General features: G+C 35.0%; 1 protein-coding gene across 1 annotated transcript in view; it reads right to left on the bottom strand.

Moving 5' to 3' along the window:
• Positions 1-19,060, bottom strand: part of LOC145692966 (uncharacterized) — a 314,794-nt gene extending 295,734 nt beyond the window's left edge. The window contains exon 1 of the mRNA XM_081768561.1: positions 18,154-19,060. Coding sequence (XP_081624687.1) covers positions 18,154-18,326 — 173 coding nt within the window. The 5' untranslated portion in view covers positions 18,327-19,060. The remainder of the gene's footprint in view (positions 1-18,153) is intronic.
• Positions 19,061-19,688: the final 628 nt, after the last annotated feature.

The following is a 19,688-nucleotide window of genomic DNA, read 5'->3' as shown; positions in this document are numbered from 1 at the left end:
ATCTTGTTTCCCTTCCTCCTCCTCCCCCGATAAATGAGTTATTCAGAGTAAAAATAAATAAATACAATCTCTAATAAGAATTGAATTCTTCGATCATTTCATTTATTTTATTTGATTCAGTGATTTGAATCTTACGATTCCGGTTTTGAGAACGTATCTGTTCTTCTAGATTTGTTACTGGTATCGTGTCACGCGATGATTTACTGTTCACGGTTAGGTTAGGATAAGTTAGGTGAGGAACTGATTCCTAGTGATATTTAATAAATTGTTCCGAGGAACTAGTTCCTTACGAATCGATTGATTGAACGATTCATTGAATGAAATGACCAAAATAAAAACTTGCCAGTTTCTTTATTTGTTTATTTTATAGTTTTTCAGGGAGATAAATTTGACAATTAGCTCTTCTTCTGGACAATCAAAACAAGAGCTTACCTAAAGTAGCAAAAGAGACATCTATTATATTTTTTCAGCACACTGTATCATGGGTACAATGTAAGAAAATTTCTATATGAGTCGGCTAAAGTTATGTTTAATGTATGTACTTCACATACAAACGCCGTGTTTTTTCCCTTTTATAAACAAAGAAACTATACGCACTGCATAAAAAATAGGTCATAGTCGCTTTTATAATATTAATTACACAGAAAACACTTTCTCCTCCTGCATATTTCAGCTCTTGCATGTAATTCATTTCCTTTCGTTATATACAAACTCATATATACGCACTGTAAGAACACCCCTTCCTTTGGATTTAGTACTTAGTGCAATTCTCTTATAAAGTAAATGCATCATTTTGTATCATAATACGTATATGTACATACACTGAAAATGTAGTATAAGCAACAATATCCAGAGATGCAATACTTTACGTGTGATTTCTTTGCCAAAAAGCGCAAGTTAAGTGATTTCAACTTGAACTTTGAATGCTTTCCTGATTCAACGATGAACGTTCTCGTCTTTGGTGTTGGAGAGATGATGTCTTATTCCCAGTAGAAGTACACAATTGGGGCCATAAGACAGTTGAGAAATATGAATTTGAAATGAATTAATTATCAGCTACGAAACTATAATACTGCTACAAGTTGTATCTTAACATTAAGTTAGGTTACCTAAATCAATTCTCTATCATTTTTAGTAAGAAATTATTTTTATAACCATAATTTATCAAATTCAGAAGTAATACGCTTTTAAAATACTGGAAAACCGTTATTGTTTTAGAAGAGAAAAGACATTTTATATTTTATTATTCACCAGACAAAAAAAAAAAAGAAAAAAAGAAAAAAAGAAAAAGAAAAAAAAGAAAAAAAAGTCCATTCCGGGAGGATAGTTCCCCCTTGTTTCCGGGACGCCAACTCCTCGATTCTTGGTCGAATCTTCGAGAGTGCGAGAAAATCTGAACTGATTCTGGATTCAAGCAATTTCTGTGCTTCGTTTTCCTTGATATTAATGCAGAGAAACGCTGCTCACACAAATATGTAGATGGAAATGGAAGAAGTTGTGAAATAGCATTGTCACTAATTTCATTGTACTTTTTTGTCGAGCATAAATCCAAAAGTCACAAACTGACAAGTTATCGAATTTCATTTGCAATGAACTGTCAGCAGACATTTCCAGCAGACCCCCAGAAGCCGCATTACGTACCCCTAGAAACATCTTCACGTACTCCCGGTTGAATAGCACTGGTGTAGACTATACTAAACTATAAAATAATATTTGCTACAATGTTCTTGTGTTATAAATAGACATTGTGATTTGCCTCTGGTTCAGTATCCTTGGGTTAGTATTACAGTTATCTCTACCACAGTACGACCTCCCATGCATGTAAGCAATGTTTCTTCCAGACTTTTGGGGGGGGGGGCACTGCACCCCAGAGCCCTGAGAGTGCCCCCCGGAGGAGACCAAAATAATATGTCTATAGCATAATAATAAATAGAATAGTACCAGCATTGCCCCCCCCCCTGGAACATTTTTTTCTGAAAGAACGACTGCATGTAAGTCCATTTACATTTCATCCCTGTGAATGGTTATCGAATGGATCCCAGCACACTGGTTTGCCCAAAGGCTCAAATAATGTTGTTAATACGGCACACTGGTCCTAGCGTGTGTTATTTCAGTAAATAGCACATGAGTCAAATATCCATGGTTTCAAGTTCGATTCCCAGCAGAAGATAAAAAGAATTTTCTATGTTTACCGAGCAACGTGAAGCAACTTTGAGTAATTTACCTTATTTACTCAAACTCCAGTTTAGAAAATCAGATAAGAATGGATATTGAGAGCCCGACGGCAAGATGGTTTATCCGCTCCCGAACACGACATCACAAAGCAAACAAATAACTAAAAATAAATATGAAAAATTTATTTGTTTTATTAAGTTCTACTACAAATAAAATGTGATTTGGACCAAAAAGGACGAACACTGAACCGTTCAATAAATGAATACAGTTACCGAGACAACGTTTTGAGGTGGAGCTTTGGGTAACTGGTGAATAAATTAAGAAAGATAGATGACACAGCAAAATGTTTGGTGGATAAAAATGTGCTTTTTTCATTTTGTATTACAATTATGGTGGGAGTTTTGTTTTATGGACTCTGTAATAAACATGTTTTAATTATGATATTTGTTTTCCTGTTTCCGCAATAACTACACAACTTTTCTTTTTTCATTTTTCCTTGTTCTCCCAATAAACAAAGAAGAAACTAAGGCTTATAATGGTTACCAAAGATGACATGTGAAAAAAAAAAAAAAAAGAAATGACCTCCTGATACTTAATCGAATCTTGGAAGGCAGTTTCAATATAGCTGATACAACGAAAAGGTAATATTAAAATTTGGAGGACATTCAGTTAAGAACATAGTAAGTGCTATGGAATATATTATGTACACCTCATCAAGCGTTTTGAGTGCCAGTTCATGGCAAAGTGGCTAATGAACGAGCTTGTTGGCGACGTGGTTACTGGTTCAATTTGCGGTCGGACTACCTGCTTCAAAAGCAAACCCAACTAGTCATTTGGATTCCACTTTAGTAGTCAAGCCTCATATAGCCTCGATGCTAAAATATTGACATTAAAGTCCAATTAATAAACGAACTCTCTTGTAGCATACGGGAGACTTCGGTTCGATTTAGATCTTATTTGAACTGCCAAGATAAAAAAAAAAAAAAAAGCTTCATGAAAATGCCAGAAGAACTGGTCACATAGCTGCCAAAGGTCACGGTACACAAAAAGAAGGATATTCAGTTTGATTTAAGTTTAGGTTCCCTATATAAGACATGGACATACAACTTAACGTGGGATCCGAACCACATGAACTCCCGCCGCGAAAAAGAAGGGAATTGTGACTCAAAGTGTCTGACAGAAACTTTAAGGAGAGAGAAAACGAAAAGAAAACAGGCTTAGCTGCACATTGAGCCAAGACAATACGCAGTACAGGGACGAGATTGAAGTAATGGGATGGCTGAAACGGGTCTTGATGATAGTCGGAAACTGGAAAAAGCAACATTTCGGTTTTCTCCAAACGCTAGTGGTAAGACGTTTACCTCTGGTCCATGGGGTCCTTGGTTCGATCCAAGTTCGCGCGTAATGAGCTTTGTGGTGGACAAACACCATGTGTATGGGTTTTCTCGGGGTTCTCCCGTTTCCTCCTAATTTCTTCATTCGACCATTTCATTTATTTCTCATCATCGCCGTCTCCTTTAGCCTAGCCGGCATAACCGTGGGACGTAAAACTTGAAGATTTCATTTCATTTCCAAAACTGGTTTGGTTTTTTATCGAAACTGGTTCTTGATAGAAAACCGAGCCGGTTTTGAAACCGAAACCTATTTTAATAGAAAACCAAAATATAATAGAAACCTAGTTTTAATTAAAAAAAAAAATGAATCGATTTTAAAATCGAAACAAGTTTTTTAAAAAGAAAACAATACCAGTTTTATAGAAAACTTAATCAGATTTAAAACCGAAACCTATTTTTACAGAAAACCAAACCACTTTTAATAGAAAACTGAAAGGTTTCAAATCCGAAAAAAAAAAAAAAAAGCTTTTTGTGCCCACAACTAGTACAAAGCCTTGTACCTCATACAGACCCGTCCGGTATCCACGGGTGGCCTAAATTTTTACTGGCCTCCCTAAAATTTTCACGATAGGCTTGTAAATGTACTATAATATGGTGATGAACTACAATATGATTGGATCGGCCCCCCTAACTTCTACCGCCCCCCCCCCCCGTACATTTTTGGGCTGGCTACCGACCTGACCTCACATGTATCGGACTGAATGTGCAGAGTAGGCTAGACAAAGACTTCTCCCACGCTGTGATCATGACACAATTACTGGAAGATTTAAACCTCTCAGAGTTTAAACCAAGCAGAATTAAAAAGTTGGACAAAATGGCGTATAACTTATGGAACACATTTTAATCAAGGTTGCGTCCTGAGGATTAGGCTGGATTAGATTTTAGGACCGAGGTTATTTGAAACGTGGACCTATAGTTTAAGGTAGAATTTAAACCACCGTAATGCGTTCAAATTTCACTCGCTGGGAATCGAATCCGGGACCCCCGCACATCAAAGGCAAGCACTAGTAATCTGAGAGGGAGTTTAAAGGTCACAACTAGTGAGAAAATTTAAGATAAGGTAAACGATTTCGGAAGAATTTAATGCGTATGACATTAACCTTGGAGATATTGGCACCTTGTATGCAGTGTCAGGAAACTGCGTAGTGGTAGAGGGCACTACTAGGGCACTAACTTTGATTTGCTTTCTACTTAATCTTATTTGATTCAATTGTCTTGAACTAGTACAAGATTTTGATATTTTCTGTCTGTAATTTTTTTTAAAAAGTACGTAAATAAATTTTAAAATAAGTGTAAATAAAAACAATCGTAGCTCCGCTGGAAATTCCTATAAAGAAAAGGTTTTATTGTGCTGCGCAATTAGAGTGTGCATACCAACTTTTCACTGAGTTCCAATCAATATTTTCGGTGGTCTTTCCGTAAAACGATAATTGTAGAGATATAATAAAATGGGCCTAGGAACTGCCTTCACAAATATATATGGTTTGCGTTGGGAGACTAAATGAATAAAATATTTTTATTATGATTAGAGTTGCAAGAGCTGGAGCTTCTAAACTCCCTAAGTACATCACTGATCGGCGACGCGTTAAGCTACTTAAAATCATGAAATAATGCACCGAATATACTATAAATGTCACACAGTCAATACGGACATTTTATTGAATTTTAACAGGGGATATGAAGGTAACACATTTAAGTTTTTTTTTTTTAAAGCACTTTCTTCCTTACGTAATTTCAGCTCTAGTAATGATTGTTTGCAATATGTGTGAAGATAGGTGATAAAAGATCAAGTGAGAGAAGCTTTCCCTCTTAGGTTCAGATGCCCTTTTAGCACCATCCTGAATATAACAATAGGTTTAAAATATCTGAAATAACACTTGGAAAAGTCAAAATCATATTTTTTGTTGCCAGCTTGTTAATGGATGATCTTTTACATATTATACCTAACAGCGCTTCAATGGATTGAGTGGTGCAATAATATATTATATATTCAGAGACATTTCAACATACCACTTCTTGGGTTTTGTCTGTATCAATCATGTTGACAGAATCAATGCTGTCAAGTGCTTTAAAGCGAAATGATTCACTGTTACGTGTTATCACTTGATTTGGATTGCCAATTGTTTCTTTGAAAATAAAGCTTAACGATTTTCTTGAAAATGAAACTGGGTGAATTTATACAGCTTCCGTGTGCGACAAAGTGATATACATAGCCACATTTTCAACTTTGGAAATACTTATTTGTTTATTAACAAAGTTTCAGAGGCAATTATCAAGTCAATTTTTACTGGAAAAGAATTAACAATAAAAAAAAATAATAAAAATTTTGGAAAGAAGTTGGTTAGGACCTAGACATTAAACATACCTTACGATTAAATGAAATGAAATATTTTTTTTTAACATTCCACGATTATGTAGCTTAAGATAAAGGGAATGGATAATTATTGACAGTAAATGATTATGAAAAAATCGACGAAATTGAGAATGTGGGTGGAATCGTTGCAAAACCCATGGAAATTAAAAAATGAAATGAAATCTTTAAGTTTTACGTCCCACGATATGCCGGTTAGGCTAAAGGAGATGGTGATGATGAGAGATGAATGAAATGGTGGAATGAAGAAAGTGGGAGAAAACGGGAGAACTCCGGGAAAACCCACGAACACGGTGTTTGTCCACCACAAAGTCCACACGGTGTGAGCTGGGATCGAATCAGGGACCCCAAGCACCGGAGGTGAACGCTCTACCACTAAGCCACCGCTTCCGCATGGAAACTAAGTTAGCCACCACAAGGCAACATATAATTAGAGCGAAACTGGAACCCCCTCGCACGAACGCTTTACCACTGAGCCACTCATCCTCTGTTAAAGATATCATTCACCTGTTGAGGAAGATGAAGAATCTTAAAGCGTAGTCGGTAACGCTTTCGTCTTTGGTGCGAGCGGTCCCGGGTGGGGACATTCGTTCCAAAAATTGTAAAAGTTTTTTCAGATCAGCCATCTTGAGTATTTTTTCCTCATTTACATCACGCAAATGCCAGGATGGTAACTATCATATAGTTCCAGGCCGCATCGTTCCTTCCCTAATCCTTTCTTCTTTTCCTTTCCTCGGATAATATGCTCGCCATCCATCATACGTGACGGGCTAACATAGCCACAGTTGGCGAAAACCCAGAAATCTAATTCCTAGTCCTAATCCTTGAAGAAAGAAAAAAAAACTTCAGCAGATAGCAGGCTACTGGAATGTTACGTAACATAGGGACGAACCCAAGACCTGTCAATTGCAGAATAAAAACACTAACGTTCACCTATGCCCCATATCGTCGGAGGACGGATGATAAAACATTTTTCTAAAATAATTTGAATGAATATATAAATAGTTTTTGTGAGTGACAAAGCAATTTACTTTTAGATCTCGATTTTAATATAACTCATTTACGGGCTAATATTTTGTTGAGGCGACTTTGAAAAAAAAATCATTCAGGTGACTGGAAATGAAATCTTTGAGTTTTACGTCCTACGATTATGCTGTGTGGGCTAAAAGAAGACGGTGATGATGAGAAATGAACACGGGAGAACTCCGAGAAAAAACACGCACACGGTATTTGCCGAACACAAAGCCCACTTGGCGCGAGCTCGGATTGAACCACGAACCCCATGGAAAAGAGATAAACGTTCTACCACTGAGCCACTGCAGCTCAGGTGACTGGAATAGAGATATTTTTCATAGTGTGCAAGGTCCTAGATTTTAAATTAAGCTTATCATTGACCATTTCGTTATTGCTTGCAGACATCCAAAACTAAATTACAAAAGTATCCTAATTTACATAACATTATCACATCTTACGACTTGTATCAATGCATCTTCAAATCTTAAGATCTTGGTGCAGTAGCGTCATGTCAGATTTTGCTTCGGGGGGGGGGGGGATTCTTCACTGATATATGCAGAGTTTGAAGTTTCGTCTTTCGCACATTACTATATTATTGGCTAATATATAAATTATATAGTTCACAAACAAACAAAATCAACTTTTTTCCTTCTACGTCAAAGATTTATGGGCGACATAATTCAGGGAAAAACAAATTAATCCTTTTTGTGCCTCTTTGTGACAATTACCAGGTGGATAACTTTTTGTAACGATGGCAAAATATGACGCATTGAAAACCTGCACGTGACCCGGATGCTCTTTTGATAGTTTTATTGCTGATAAGTAAAGTTGGTTTAGTTTGTACATCTACTGTATATCGAACTCAAGGCAGGAGTAAAAGTGGATCTGAAAAGGTAGGGGGATGCATGACGTCACGCCATCTCACTTGTATATCTTTGTCCATTGTAACTTTTAGAAAGTGGGGAGACGCCATAAATATTTTTTGGAAGTAGGGAAACGGCGTCCCCTGCGTCCACCCTCACTTTTACTCCTGACTCAAGGAAAGAGGTAATTTCGCCCTGCCCTCCCACATATAACACCTCTCTTCTGGAAGTCTCTTTTCAGTACAGATAATAAATGTGATGTGGATCTACAACATAATGTGGGATACAAACCATACATATACTCCAATACCCAGGAATCGAACTCGGGTCTTCTTTATCAAGCGCAGTTCGGTGAGCTTCGAAGGATCCATTTGATATTTAATTTCCCTATCCAAGCCATATACGTCAGAAGCACATACACTGTACTAATATATCTACATTTTATGTATTCACATCAAAGCCTAATGACATATGCTAATGCTAACCTGAAGAACTGCCTCAAGATATGAGTTTTTTTTGTTGTTGTTGGTTTTATTGAACATTCTCTCGCTAAGAGCTTCTGGACTCGTATGTTACATAACATAGGGACATTCGAAAAAGGTAAACAATTCTTTAAGTGTCCTTTCTTTATTTTTACTTCTACTATTATTATTATTACCACGTGTTTGAAACGTGTCTTGAATTTTCCAATATCTTAGAATTCGTTGAGGAAAAATATCACGGAAACTCACAGTGGAGACGTTTCTGAGAATGTTTTTCCTGTTGTGGAGACTCGTTATAAATAATGATTTAAAAAGATCGAAACTGGTTAGTTTAACTTGTAGAATATAAATATAGGTTTTGGGTTCAAAGCCATAGTATAAAACGCGAGAGATCCATCGAACAAAAGTTGTATGCAACAGCTAATCTTATATGTAAGCTACATACGAACTTTATACGTCTTAAAAATAATATTGCTTTTTAATTATATCATTGCATTAAATAGCAAAGTGAAGCATTTAGTGATGTTACACAAATATCACCTTGTTGACAATATTCATGTCATATTTTGAAAGTAAGTCAGTTTCTTTGATTTGTTTGAGCTCATTCGTAGCTTAGCGGTTATCGTCCGCGCCTTTGGCATAGGAGACCCGGGTTCGATTTCCGGCGGGAACTCACGTGGTTTGGATTCCACGTTAATCAGTAGGTCCACGTCTCATATAGCCTTGCTGCTGAAACGGACGCTGAACTCTTTGATCTAGTTGCAAGCGATTTCAATGCTTAGGTTTTGAGTATACGATTTCTCTATTTCTTAGCCCATTGACTTATATGCGGAATTATTTTTATGTTTGTTTTTTCAAAGAATGGAACTTTAATAATATGATTTTACTAATTTCACTAATTTCCTAGCGTCATAGAATGACGAAATTTTGCAAGCGACTACTTCTATATAGTTCTATATTTTTTCATTACGATTAGCCGTATATCCTGTTTAGTTATGCAACCAAAATGCTACGGAGGTGGCATGTGCAGTATAATATCCGGGGGATGGAATCTTCGTAAAACGTTTCAAATTGCGAAAAGTAGGATAGGTTTTCAAGTATTAATTAAATATGAAAACACCTTATTTAAAAAATAATAAAAGCTTTAAAAATATATAGTTAGTGTTTTTATATAAAATACACGAAAAGGAGATTCTTTTGTAGGTAAAATGCAGAAATGGGTCTAAGATTATGAAAGAATTGGCAATGATTGATTGTAACGTATTATACTGAATCAATTAGAACGCCTAATGCTTTTCTAGTCTTAATCCCGTTTCTTCATTTTATTCCTCCCCCCTCACCACCACAACATACACATAACCACAAAAGAACCCTCCATTTTGTGTAATTTTTGACCTCTTCTTCCTCAGGTAACTAGAGTGTCGAAAGACACTTAAGTCTCGGAAAGCATGTACGAAAAGAATCAAACAAAATTTTACAATATAATAGAAAATGTATTTAATTATGAATAAACCGTAGAAAATAAAATATTTTTTTTTTAAAAAAAAGAAAGCATGCTTTCGTTAAAAAATAACTAACAAAATGAGTTGAGTTGAGTTGATTTTGAGTTTAACGTCCCGTTCAGCAGCGAGGCTATATGAGACGTGGACCTACTGATTAACGTGGAATCCGAACCACATGAGCTCCCGCCGGGAATGGAATACTAACAAAATGAAACAAATCATACTATAAAATAAAATAATTAAATTAGTTTCAAGAAAATAGTTTTTTAAAAAAAAATATCTCTTTATGCATGACTAGAAAAGAAAACCATAGGGAATACTCTTATATATAATCAATTTATAACATATGAATTCACTTCCCATGTTGTAGGATTTGGGATTCGTATGACTACTAGAAGGTTCTTTACGAATCTTTCTTCGAATACGCACCCTCGCCTCCTAAAGTTGGGTTTCTCTAATTATAGGATTAGGATTAGGAATTAGATTTCTGGGCTTTCGGCATCTATTGGCCATGTTAACCCGTTACTTATGAGGGATGACGTCCCTCGGTGATCACACTATCCGGGGAAAGCGAAGGAAGGAAGTAGTCTGGGACCTGTACGTTAGGTACGATCCCGGCATTTATCTGGTGTGAATGAGGAAAACCCAGGAAAAACTCACTCAGAATGTCTGGCCTGAAAGAGTTTTAACACTTTTTCGACGGAGTGTCTTCATAGGGAATCGAAGCCGGGACCGTGCTCTAATTATCTGATTAGTGTTATCCATATCGTTTCGGTGCTCGTCTCGGAAGTGAAACGAAAGTCGAGAAAAGAAATACATTTTTAAATTCGAGACTAGAAAATTCCATGACTAGTGTTGTCCAGTTTAGTGGACAACACTAGTTTCGCACACACTGTTTTAGTGTTGCATAATGCATAGGATAAAAAAAACTATAAGTTGATAAAAGTGATGGCAGAAACACAATTAACAAGAATTTATGAAAGTTTTAAAAAATATGCAAGTCATTACACAATATACTGCAATAACAAATATGGTTTAAAAATGTTGTTATATCACACCCTTGGTGAACCTGTCATGACGCAGAAGCTCTCTGATAACTTCTAGTTGAAATTACGAAAAAGAAAAAAACAAATCAAGTCATAAAATTTTATACGTAAATTTACAAAACGAAATTAAAAAAATATTTCGAGACAAAGCGAGAAAAGTTCCTTTCGTCGGTATCGAGACGAGACGAGATGAGACCACAAAATTTACGATACGAGCCGATAAAAACTTATTTCTCGTTTCGTCTCGTGGACAACACTAGATTAGATCACTACATATGGCTGACTGTAGTCAAAGCATAATATTTTGAAGTTTGTCCTTTTCTTTTTTTTTTAAAAAAAAATGAAAGCCCTTTAAGTTAAAAGAAAATTAAATATGTTAAGTTCCAAGTGGCATACGTATCACAAACCTAATAAAACTAGTTAACAAATCATTGGCATAGAAAGATGAAAATCTACTGCAGCCTGCCTATTTTTGATGAGACAGAAAACTCACGTTGAATACCTACCAAAACTGTTCATTTACTGCAAACGCTAACGTGTATAACACTGCTATTTTGGAAAACAATTAAATAATTTTCTACTTTTGTCAGAATGTAGGGTATGAAAAAAAAATACCTGTTGGCAATGACATGAACAATCGGAGTTTGCACACCCTAAATTTGGTCATAGAAGTTCAATTTTTTAATTTTTTTCCCGAAAACTACGCATAAGAACTTACTCTCAAGCACAAGTTATTCTGTTTAGCTCTACGTGGTCTATCATCTGATATATGCACGGCTGGATGTAAGGGGAACACTGGTGCAAGTGCACCCCCCTTCCTTGTAAATATACGCTATCTAAAATGAGAAACTCAACACTTTCATAAGGATTGTGTACGACACAAGTATCCATCATATTCCAAGTGTCCATGACTAAAGAAATTCCTGATCTAAAGCAGCAAGCTATAATTATATACTGATAATTATACCGATACAAAGCGGCCGTGCCTCCGTTGGTAATTCGTTGACCTTGCAATCGGAAATTCGTGGATTCGATTCTCGAGACTGGACACTGAGCATTTCCAGGGCAATTCTTCATTCACACCACAAAATGCCTACAGGCATTATTAAAAAAAAATCAAATTTAATTTAAATGTACTTGTAGTGAGTGGTGCACTCATCGTCAGAAAATTCTGGATCCAGCCCTGGACATTGTGTCCTATTTTTTAAAAGATAATATTTGAGTTAAAGAAATTAAAGATATTTAAGAGTTAGTAATATTTTCAGGCTATATCTAATCAACTATACTATCGTCTTGCTAGTGTCATAATGAAGAATTCAATTTATAGCATATTTCAAAATCAGTTCCATCTCTAAGTTGCTAGATTCTCAGAAAACATCCAATTTTTTGGTTTACAAAGACGTTCGTTGTTCACTATTTTCTCAAAAAGTACGCGTGACATTTTACACTCATATAATATAAATTTATTAATCTGAATAAAATCTATCAATTGGTTTATATCTCATCTTTATATATTTTCTTTTTTGTTAAAAAGAAACGCTAACAAAATAGTAAAAATTTACTTTAATAATATGATCAGTTTCCTTTGAAACTAATAATGATCAGTTTAGATAAGTTTTATAGTATTACAATATTAATCAATCAATGCAAAGGCCATACAATAATTTCGTTTTTTTTCTTTCTTAAATAGACAATTACTTATCAATTTTTTAAGAAACATTCTTTCTTTTGTTCGTTCGTCACTGCTAACTCAAAAGCCTGGTGTTCTCGTTTACCTCTAATATAGTGGGTGGGTGTATCCGCCCGGCAAACAAAAACAAACAGAATTTCACATGCAGAGAGAAAGCGGTTCGCCAACATCCGTCACGAAGCTACGTGCGTTTTGTACTTCACGCTGTCACACATTTATTATATACTCCTTCAGTTTGCTTAAAACATACTTCTGTTTGTTCGGAAGTTTTTAATAATCATAAGATGTTCGAGAATATATATTGGTAAACAAAATTTACAGGTTTATGTTCTAATTTCAGACAATTAACACACAGTGTAGAAAAAAGATAAGCTCCAGAAAATAAAATCAGAATTAATTATCTGGTTTGCAAGTAGATTTAAACAAAATCAGATTTTTGAATATCCTTCTTTGCGAAAACTAATAAAAAATATATATTTACGCTTTGTTTATGAACTTGGCCATCATTAAAACTCAGAAATGTCTAGTAAGGATTTGAGGAAAAAAAATCATATTCTACAAATTGTTAAATTAGAGAGATATCTAAATATAGTAGACTACATTCTACAGAAGTCAATGACATGACTTTTTAAAGGATGATCTATTAAAGATTTATTATTTGTCTCAAATTTTTCATCCTAAAAATCTTAAAAGAAATTTTAATAAATAATTTCACAGGATTCGTAGAAAACTATATATGCATTATATGATGCATATACCAAATATACATGATGACCTGAAAGATGTTCACAAACTCCGGGAGGTGATTCGTGACGTCAAAAGAAGACTAAAAGTCCTATTGCATGTTGTCGAATTCCGCGTCGTGTACGGTATTCAAATCTAGTTGTCACGATTCGAGTTTCGATTCCAAGTTGGTACCCCTGTCTTTCTTACACGACGCGGAATTTGGCAATATGCAATAGGACTTTTTGTCTTCTTTTGATGTCACGAATCATCTCCAGAAGTTCGTGTACATCTTTCAGGTTCACTCTGAATAATGACTCAAATTTATGTATTTACTTATTTTGTAAAAAAAAAAAAAAAATGTTTATTGTTATCAATAAAAGAAGGGCTGATACTCCTGAAAAAAATTCTTTTCTGCTATATTACTCCCCAATATATTATTGGACCTTAACATTCTCTATATTTCAAGGGGAAAAAAACAGTCTCTGGCTTTAGAGCTCATAAATGGCTTTAGGCAGGACAGATTATCAATTGACTAGATTGGGGTCAAAAGTTCCTTTTTTCAGCACCGAGGCGGAATCCGAACCACTAAGTGTTCAATTATTTCAAGGCTCTCCCACTGGGAGTAGAACCCAGAACTCCGTGCACAAAAGGCGCTCGCACTAGCCATCAGACCAGCAGGTAGAGGAGACATATTATTAATAAGATTATGTGTGGTCAGCATTCTGATTCCTCTTGCTGCTATTTCTAGCATTTGTTAGTGGGTTAGCACTAAAAATCTTTGTGCTCACAATGAGGATCGAACCCAATCTTCATCCAATAAAATGGGCGGGCACTTGTTTGGGTATTGGCAACATTGAAATAAATATGGCGGTTATTAGTGTTTTATAGTGTTAATAAGCTCAATGTTAAATATTCTCGATCAAGTTAGTATGGGACAAACAGGAAAACGTAATTATTACTCACTTATTTCTATGTATTTTACCAAAACATCCTAATGCAAGACATATTTATAAATCTAAATTTTTATACTGTGTTATTCTAAACCAGCAAATACTTTAATAAATATTTTTGGACATTCAATTCTAACGATTACAAAAAGAAACTGCAACTGTCTTAAGTAATATCTGCAACTTTCATTCGTAAGTTCGGGAAATTGACTGAACCTAAAGTGTTTTGAATATTCAACACACCACAATTATTTCAACTGACAAAGTTGGCAGAAAAGAAATATATTTACTAAAAATCTATGAGAAAATATTCCATCATATCGTCTTTGGAATGCACCGTTTTTAAAGCGTAAAAATATCGTTATGCAACTGTCATCTTTTGACATTAAATATAATTATGTATTATATCACACAAAATAACGAATTTACACTTGGGGCACAGCCAGAAAACATTTTTCATCAATATATAGCATATAAGGCTCAAAATCTATAATTACTATTCTCTAATTTTGATTTATAATATGCATGATCATTGGAATGCATGATTATCATGACATTGTAATTATTCTACACAAAAACGTGGCCATGATTTTACATTCTTATTTTGTCTTTCAAGTGCATAACAACATAATAGTTACTTTGCGTGAGATGAAAAAAATATTTCCAAACAAATAACGTCTGTTTTTGTTAGAGATATATGTGTCAGTTTAATAACAAATATAATCATCGTGCCACATACATATCATTGTTCAATTATCATCGGTTTTCTATTTTTGGTAGCTCACTTGGCGCACAGTAAGAAGCATCCATACAACACGGTCTTCAACTAATCTCCTCGTCTTCACGTAGGAATATTCTGTTTTAATATTGTTCATCAACTGCAATCTCTTTCACTCCTCCCTCTTTTTCCTGCCACTATATCTTCGAGCACGTCCCTTATGATACAGATTCTTCTCAGTTAGTTTCTCTTTCTGTTTTTAAATACATCTAAAATTGTTAGCTACTTCCCCTATTATTTCTAATTTATATTTATGTTCGACTCAGCTTAGTTTCTTCATTCTTCTCCATATCCACATTCCGTATTTTTTCATCGGTTTTGTGCAATAGCTTAATCGAGGAAAATGATTTTTTTCCTCATAACTACAAGAAGTCCTTCCGTACGATTCTCATAGTATATTATCTATAGTAAATATTCTTGGTTCAAATCAACAAATATTCAGATTGGAATACTTATCAAACGATTCTTAATAATAATAATAATAATAATAATAATAAATAATAATAATAATAATAATAATAATAATAATAATAATAATAATAATAATAATAATAATAATAATAATAATAATAATAATAATAATAATGGCTTATACCTATACATGACTGGCTAAAGAAGAGGCGTAACCTAAAATCTGCCCATTTTTGAGGAATGAATTTCCCCCCTTTTTGTCTAATTGCTTTTTGTTTCAATACCAATTGTTGAAATAGACAAAAACAATATTTAGGCATGGGCAGTGGCGTATTTAGGGGGGAGGCTTCCGGGCTTAACCCCCCTGAAATCTTACTTACTATAGTAAAGTATATGAAATATCTTGCAGAATTTTCATATTTTCAGGCAAAGCCACCCCGAAAGTTAGCAAAGCCCCCCGAAACAAAATCGTAAATACGCCACTGGGCATAGACTCATTAGAAAAGAAACAAAATCTTTCAGTTTAACGTCCCACGATTATATCTGTTAGTCTAAGGGAAACCTATTTAAGGTAAATGAACAATGATGAACGAATTGTTGAAATGATCATGTGGGAGGAAACGGGGAACACCTCGAAAAAAACTATAGACACGATAATGGACTCATAGTCATCTAGGACAGATTTAGAGAGATATACGTGATTTTTAACCTCCCTGAACCTCCTTTACAAATTTTAAAGCAAACTTCCTGTAATATGCTACCTGAAAATACCTATACCAAAGAAATGTATTGCTTCCTTCCTAACAAAAAGTATGCTGCTGGGTGCAAGTGTGGTAGGAATTTTAATTGTCTTAACGTGTAATATTTATGATCTAGATATGACACATTGGCTTATACCCTCGAGGTAGACACGTGTCTTTTTTCATTTAAGAATTTCTACTAATGTTACCATGGGTTTTATACACAGTTGGAATAGAATCAATGATGCATGGCAACAAGCAAACAGCTCTTCCCAGAAATATTCAACTAGGAAATAATCGTGGTATTTTTTTTCTTTTTCTTAAAGAAAAAAAAAAAGAGAGAATTTGCTTTGTATAAATGTCATCCATATCCTAATTACATAACATCCAATATTTATTTCCTCAGAATAACTAAGAATAACTAAAGAAGGAAGAAATACCGTATTCTGTTTTTTTTTTTAATATATTTGTTTCTAATTGACTGCAATAATCAAATGTTATCGCTTGTATGTTTGATACAATTGTTCCAGATTCGATCCCTGGTAAAGGTACATACTTGTCGACATTAACATAGCATCATGAGGCAATAGAGGGGCAGTTAAAACTAAAAGTAACGAACTGTAATCTAGAAGGCACAAATTACTTCGATATGAGCTGATATTCCGACCACACTCATCTACAAATTCCTTCTGGTCGGGTATAGTCAGGGCTGGATTAAATCATCTGAAGGCCCAGGGCTACAAAATATATGTGACCCCCGCTGACTTCACCTAATACATTTATGTGAAAGTACAGTGGGAAAATTAAGGGAATATGTTTCATATTTTTGGCCATATTTTATTTTATGATAATGATTGTATCTTCATGATTCTTTTTAGATAGCCTGTTGATATTTTGATCAGAGTGGAGGTCCCTACTGGAGGCACGGGGCTATAGCCCCTCTTAATCCGGCCCTGGGTATAGTAGTTCGTGGTCTGTAGTTCTTGGGAAGAGTTTGTTTGTGGTGTCAGCAGGGGCTAGTCTTGGAAGATTTATTTTTAAAGATATGCATTTAATGTATACCGTCTGGTTATTATCTGGAATGTATCAAGACAAGTATCTAGTACGCATGGGAGCGGGTTTGATCTCCATTGAGGACAAATATGGTTTGGATCCCACATATTTTTTTGGTTCACGTAAAAACAGACGTTGAAAATTATCCTTCATCCAGATTCAACCGAACATGAAAAGTATTGACAAACTTGGAGAAATTGAATATAATGAAGAAAACTAAGAAATTGTAATAGGACCTTAATAAACAAAATAGTAACATTAGGAAATTAAAAGACACGAGCCATTGAAACACAAACATATTTGAGCAAGGCCGGATTAATTGTGGGCTTAGGGCGGCTATAGCCCTGGGCCTCCACTCTGATCAAAATCTCAACTGACTATCCAAAAAGAAATATGAAGATACAATCACCATCAAACAAAATATGACCAAAAATATGAAACATATTCCCTTAACTTTCCTACTGTACTTTTACAGAAATGTATTAGATGAAGTCAGCAGGGGTCACATATTTTTTCTAGCCCCGGGAATACACATGGGGTAATCCAGCCCTGTATTTGAGATTAAAAAAAAAAAAAAATGTTAATGATCTTTTCGGTGCTCTCCTCAAACATGCTATCTTTTTGTTGCTGATCTATTAGGAACCAGATTTCAAAAGGATCATTGGGTGCTCATGGTAATCTACCAAGACATAACTAGGACTTTTCCAGATGTTTTTAGTTTGAATTTCATCTAACACGTCATAACAACCAGGAAAAGAAAAAAAAAAAACGTAAAAAGATTGCAGTTATTATAAATGGGCTAAATACGTACAGTACTTAAAACGTGCTCCCTAAGTGCGTTCTCTTTCAGATCTTTTTTTAAAATGAAATATAAAAATCTGTATAAAAATCTTTTCTCTTTTCTAAATAATAGGAACAACAGAAGAACAAAAAGAAAACATAATTGAAGACACCTACTTACCTGCTTTTCATTTCTTTTTGCTCTTGATCTTCGACGTCGCTCTGTTGCCGAATAGACTTCGCCTTGTATACTCCAATAATAACTCCGACAGTGATCAGGAACAACACAGAGAATCGAACCACTTTCCATTTGATTTGTGGTGAAAACGCTTTACACGCTAGATAGAACACCATGACAAATTTTGAGAAAACTTTCGTCAAGTTATCGTGATTATGTTACCAAAATCAACGGAGCACCACAGCAAGACCACATTAAACAAATAACACACAATTTTAAAAAACACACAAAACACTTGTTTGTTTTTAGCTCGTAGCACACGTTAAAATCATTGTCAATCACAAAAAAGTATTTGCTGTCATCCGTCACGAAGAAGTCACTACGAAAAATTAATTTTTACTAGCAATATTTGCCGAATCATTTAAAAAATATATATTTCGAAGTATTATAATTGATCGTTTTGCTAATACAGTAGCAAAGTATACAACCATAAAATATTTTAGTTCTTTCCATATAAAATATTTATGATAATTTGAAACAGAATCAAGTATTATTCCACATATGATAAACTTGTCAACTTCAATCTGATCCAATGAACAGCTGTGTTGTTCATGTGTGACTGGGCATCCAATGGTCTGAGGCTCGGGTTTTGATCTCCAGCCATGAATTGGTCGGTTCACGTGGTTATGCCCTTTTTTTTTTATATCTAGTAACTTTTTTCGTCAGTACCCCGCTCACTCTTTTTTGTGAATGGAAATATAAATGAACGGTTAAGTGGTATGCCCCCTACCGCTTACGGCAACCACCGCCAAGGCACTGCAAAGTTCGTACTCTAGTCACCTGTTCGGATCTTCGTCTGTGCTCGGTTTCCTTCGGCTTTCCACCTGACGTCATTCGGTGTATCCAGGTGTGTGTATTGTATGTTTTGGTTCTCTTCTTTTCTGTATGATTCGCTCGTTCTACCTGTCAGCGTTATTATTCATCACTTTGCTACCAGGTGGCAGTAGCTGTTCATTTTCCAGTGTTCATGCGAGTACCTCATCAGACGCAGACCTCACTTCATTCTCGAGTGCTGTAGGTCAACCGCTGCACTCCTCCTTCTGAAGCCCGTCACGAAAGTAGAAGCATAGCTTCTATGACAACAAAGTTTCCAAAAACATTATTGGCTAACGTTTTATTTCATATGCTCATGTTCTGTAGAGAGGGATGGGAGAGTAGTTTCTTCTAGATCAGGAGTGAAAAATAATATATTTTAGACCACGAAATTCTAGAATCTAAAACTCATGAAGCATTAAATAATTTATTAAAATCAATTTTGAAATAGAATGTACCAGTTAACGCCGCCAGTGGAGGTACAAGCACTCATTACTACATATAGTCATTATTTTATAGACGCTTATAAGCTTAACATTATTATAGTTTATATTATTAGTAACAAAAATCAAAGAAGTGTGTCACGAAGTTTTGGTCGTCAGTCAAAACAGGTTGGGAACCACTATAATAGTCTACAAGCTACTTTGTAACCAAATTATTAACAA

The sequence above is a fragment of the Thermobia domestica genome, chromosome 8, assembly GCF_964235325.1.
Source record: "Thermobia domestica chromosome 8, izTheDome1.hap1.1, whole genome shotgun sequence".
Classification (NCBI taxonomy): Eukaryota; Metazoa; Arthropoda; class Insecta; order Zygentoma; family Lepismatidae; genus Thermobia; species Thermobia domestica.
The sequence above is the reverse complement of the archived record's forward strand: the minus strand, read 5'-3'. Positions and strand labels throughout refer to the sequence as shown.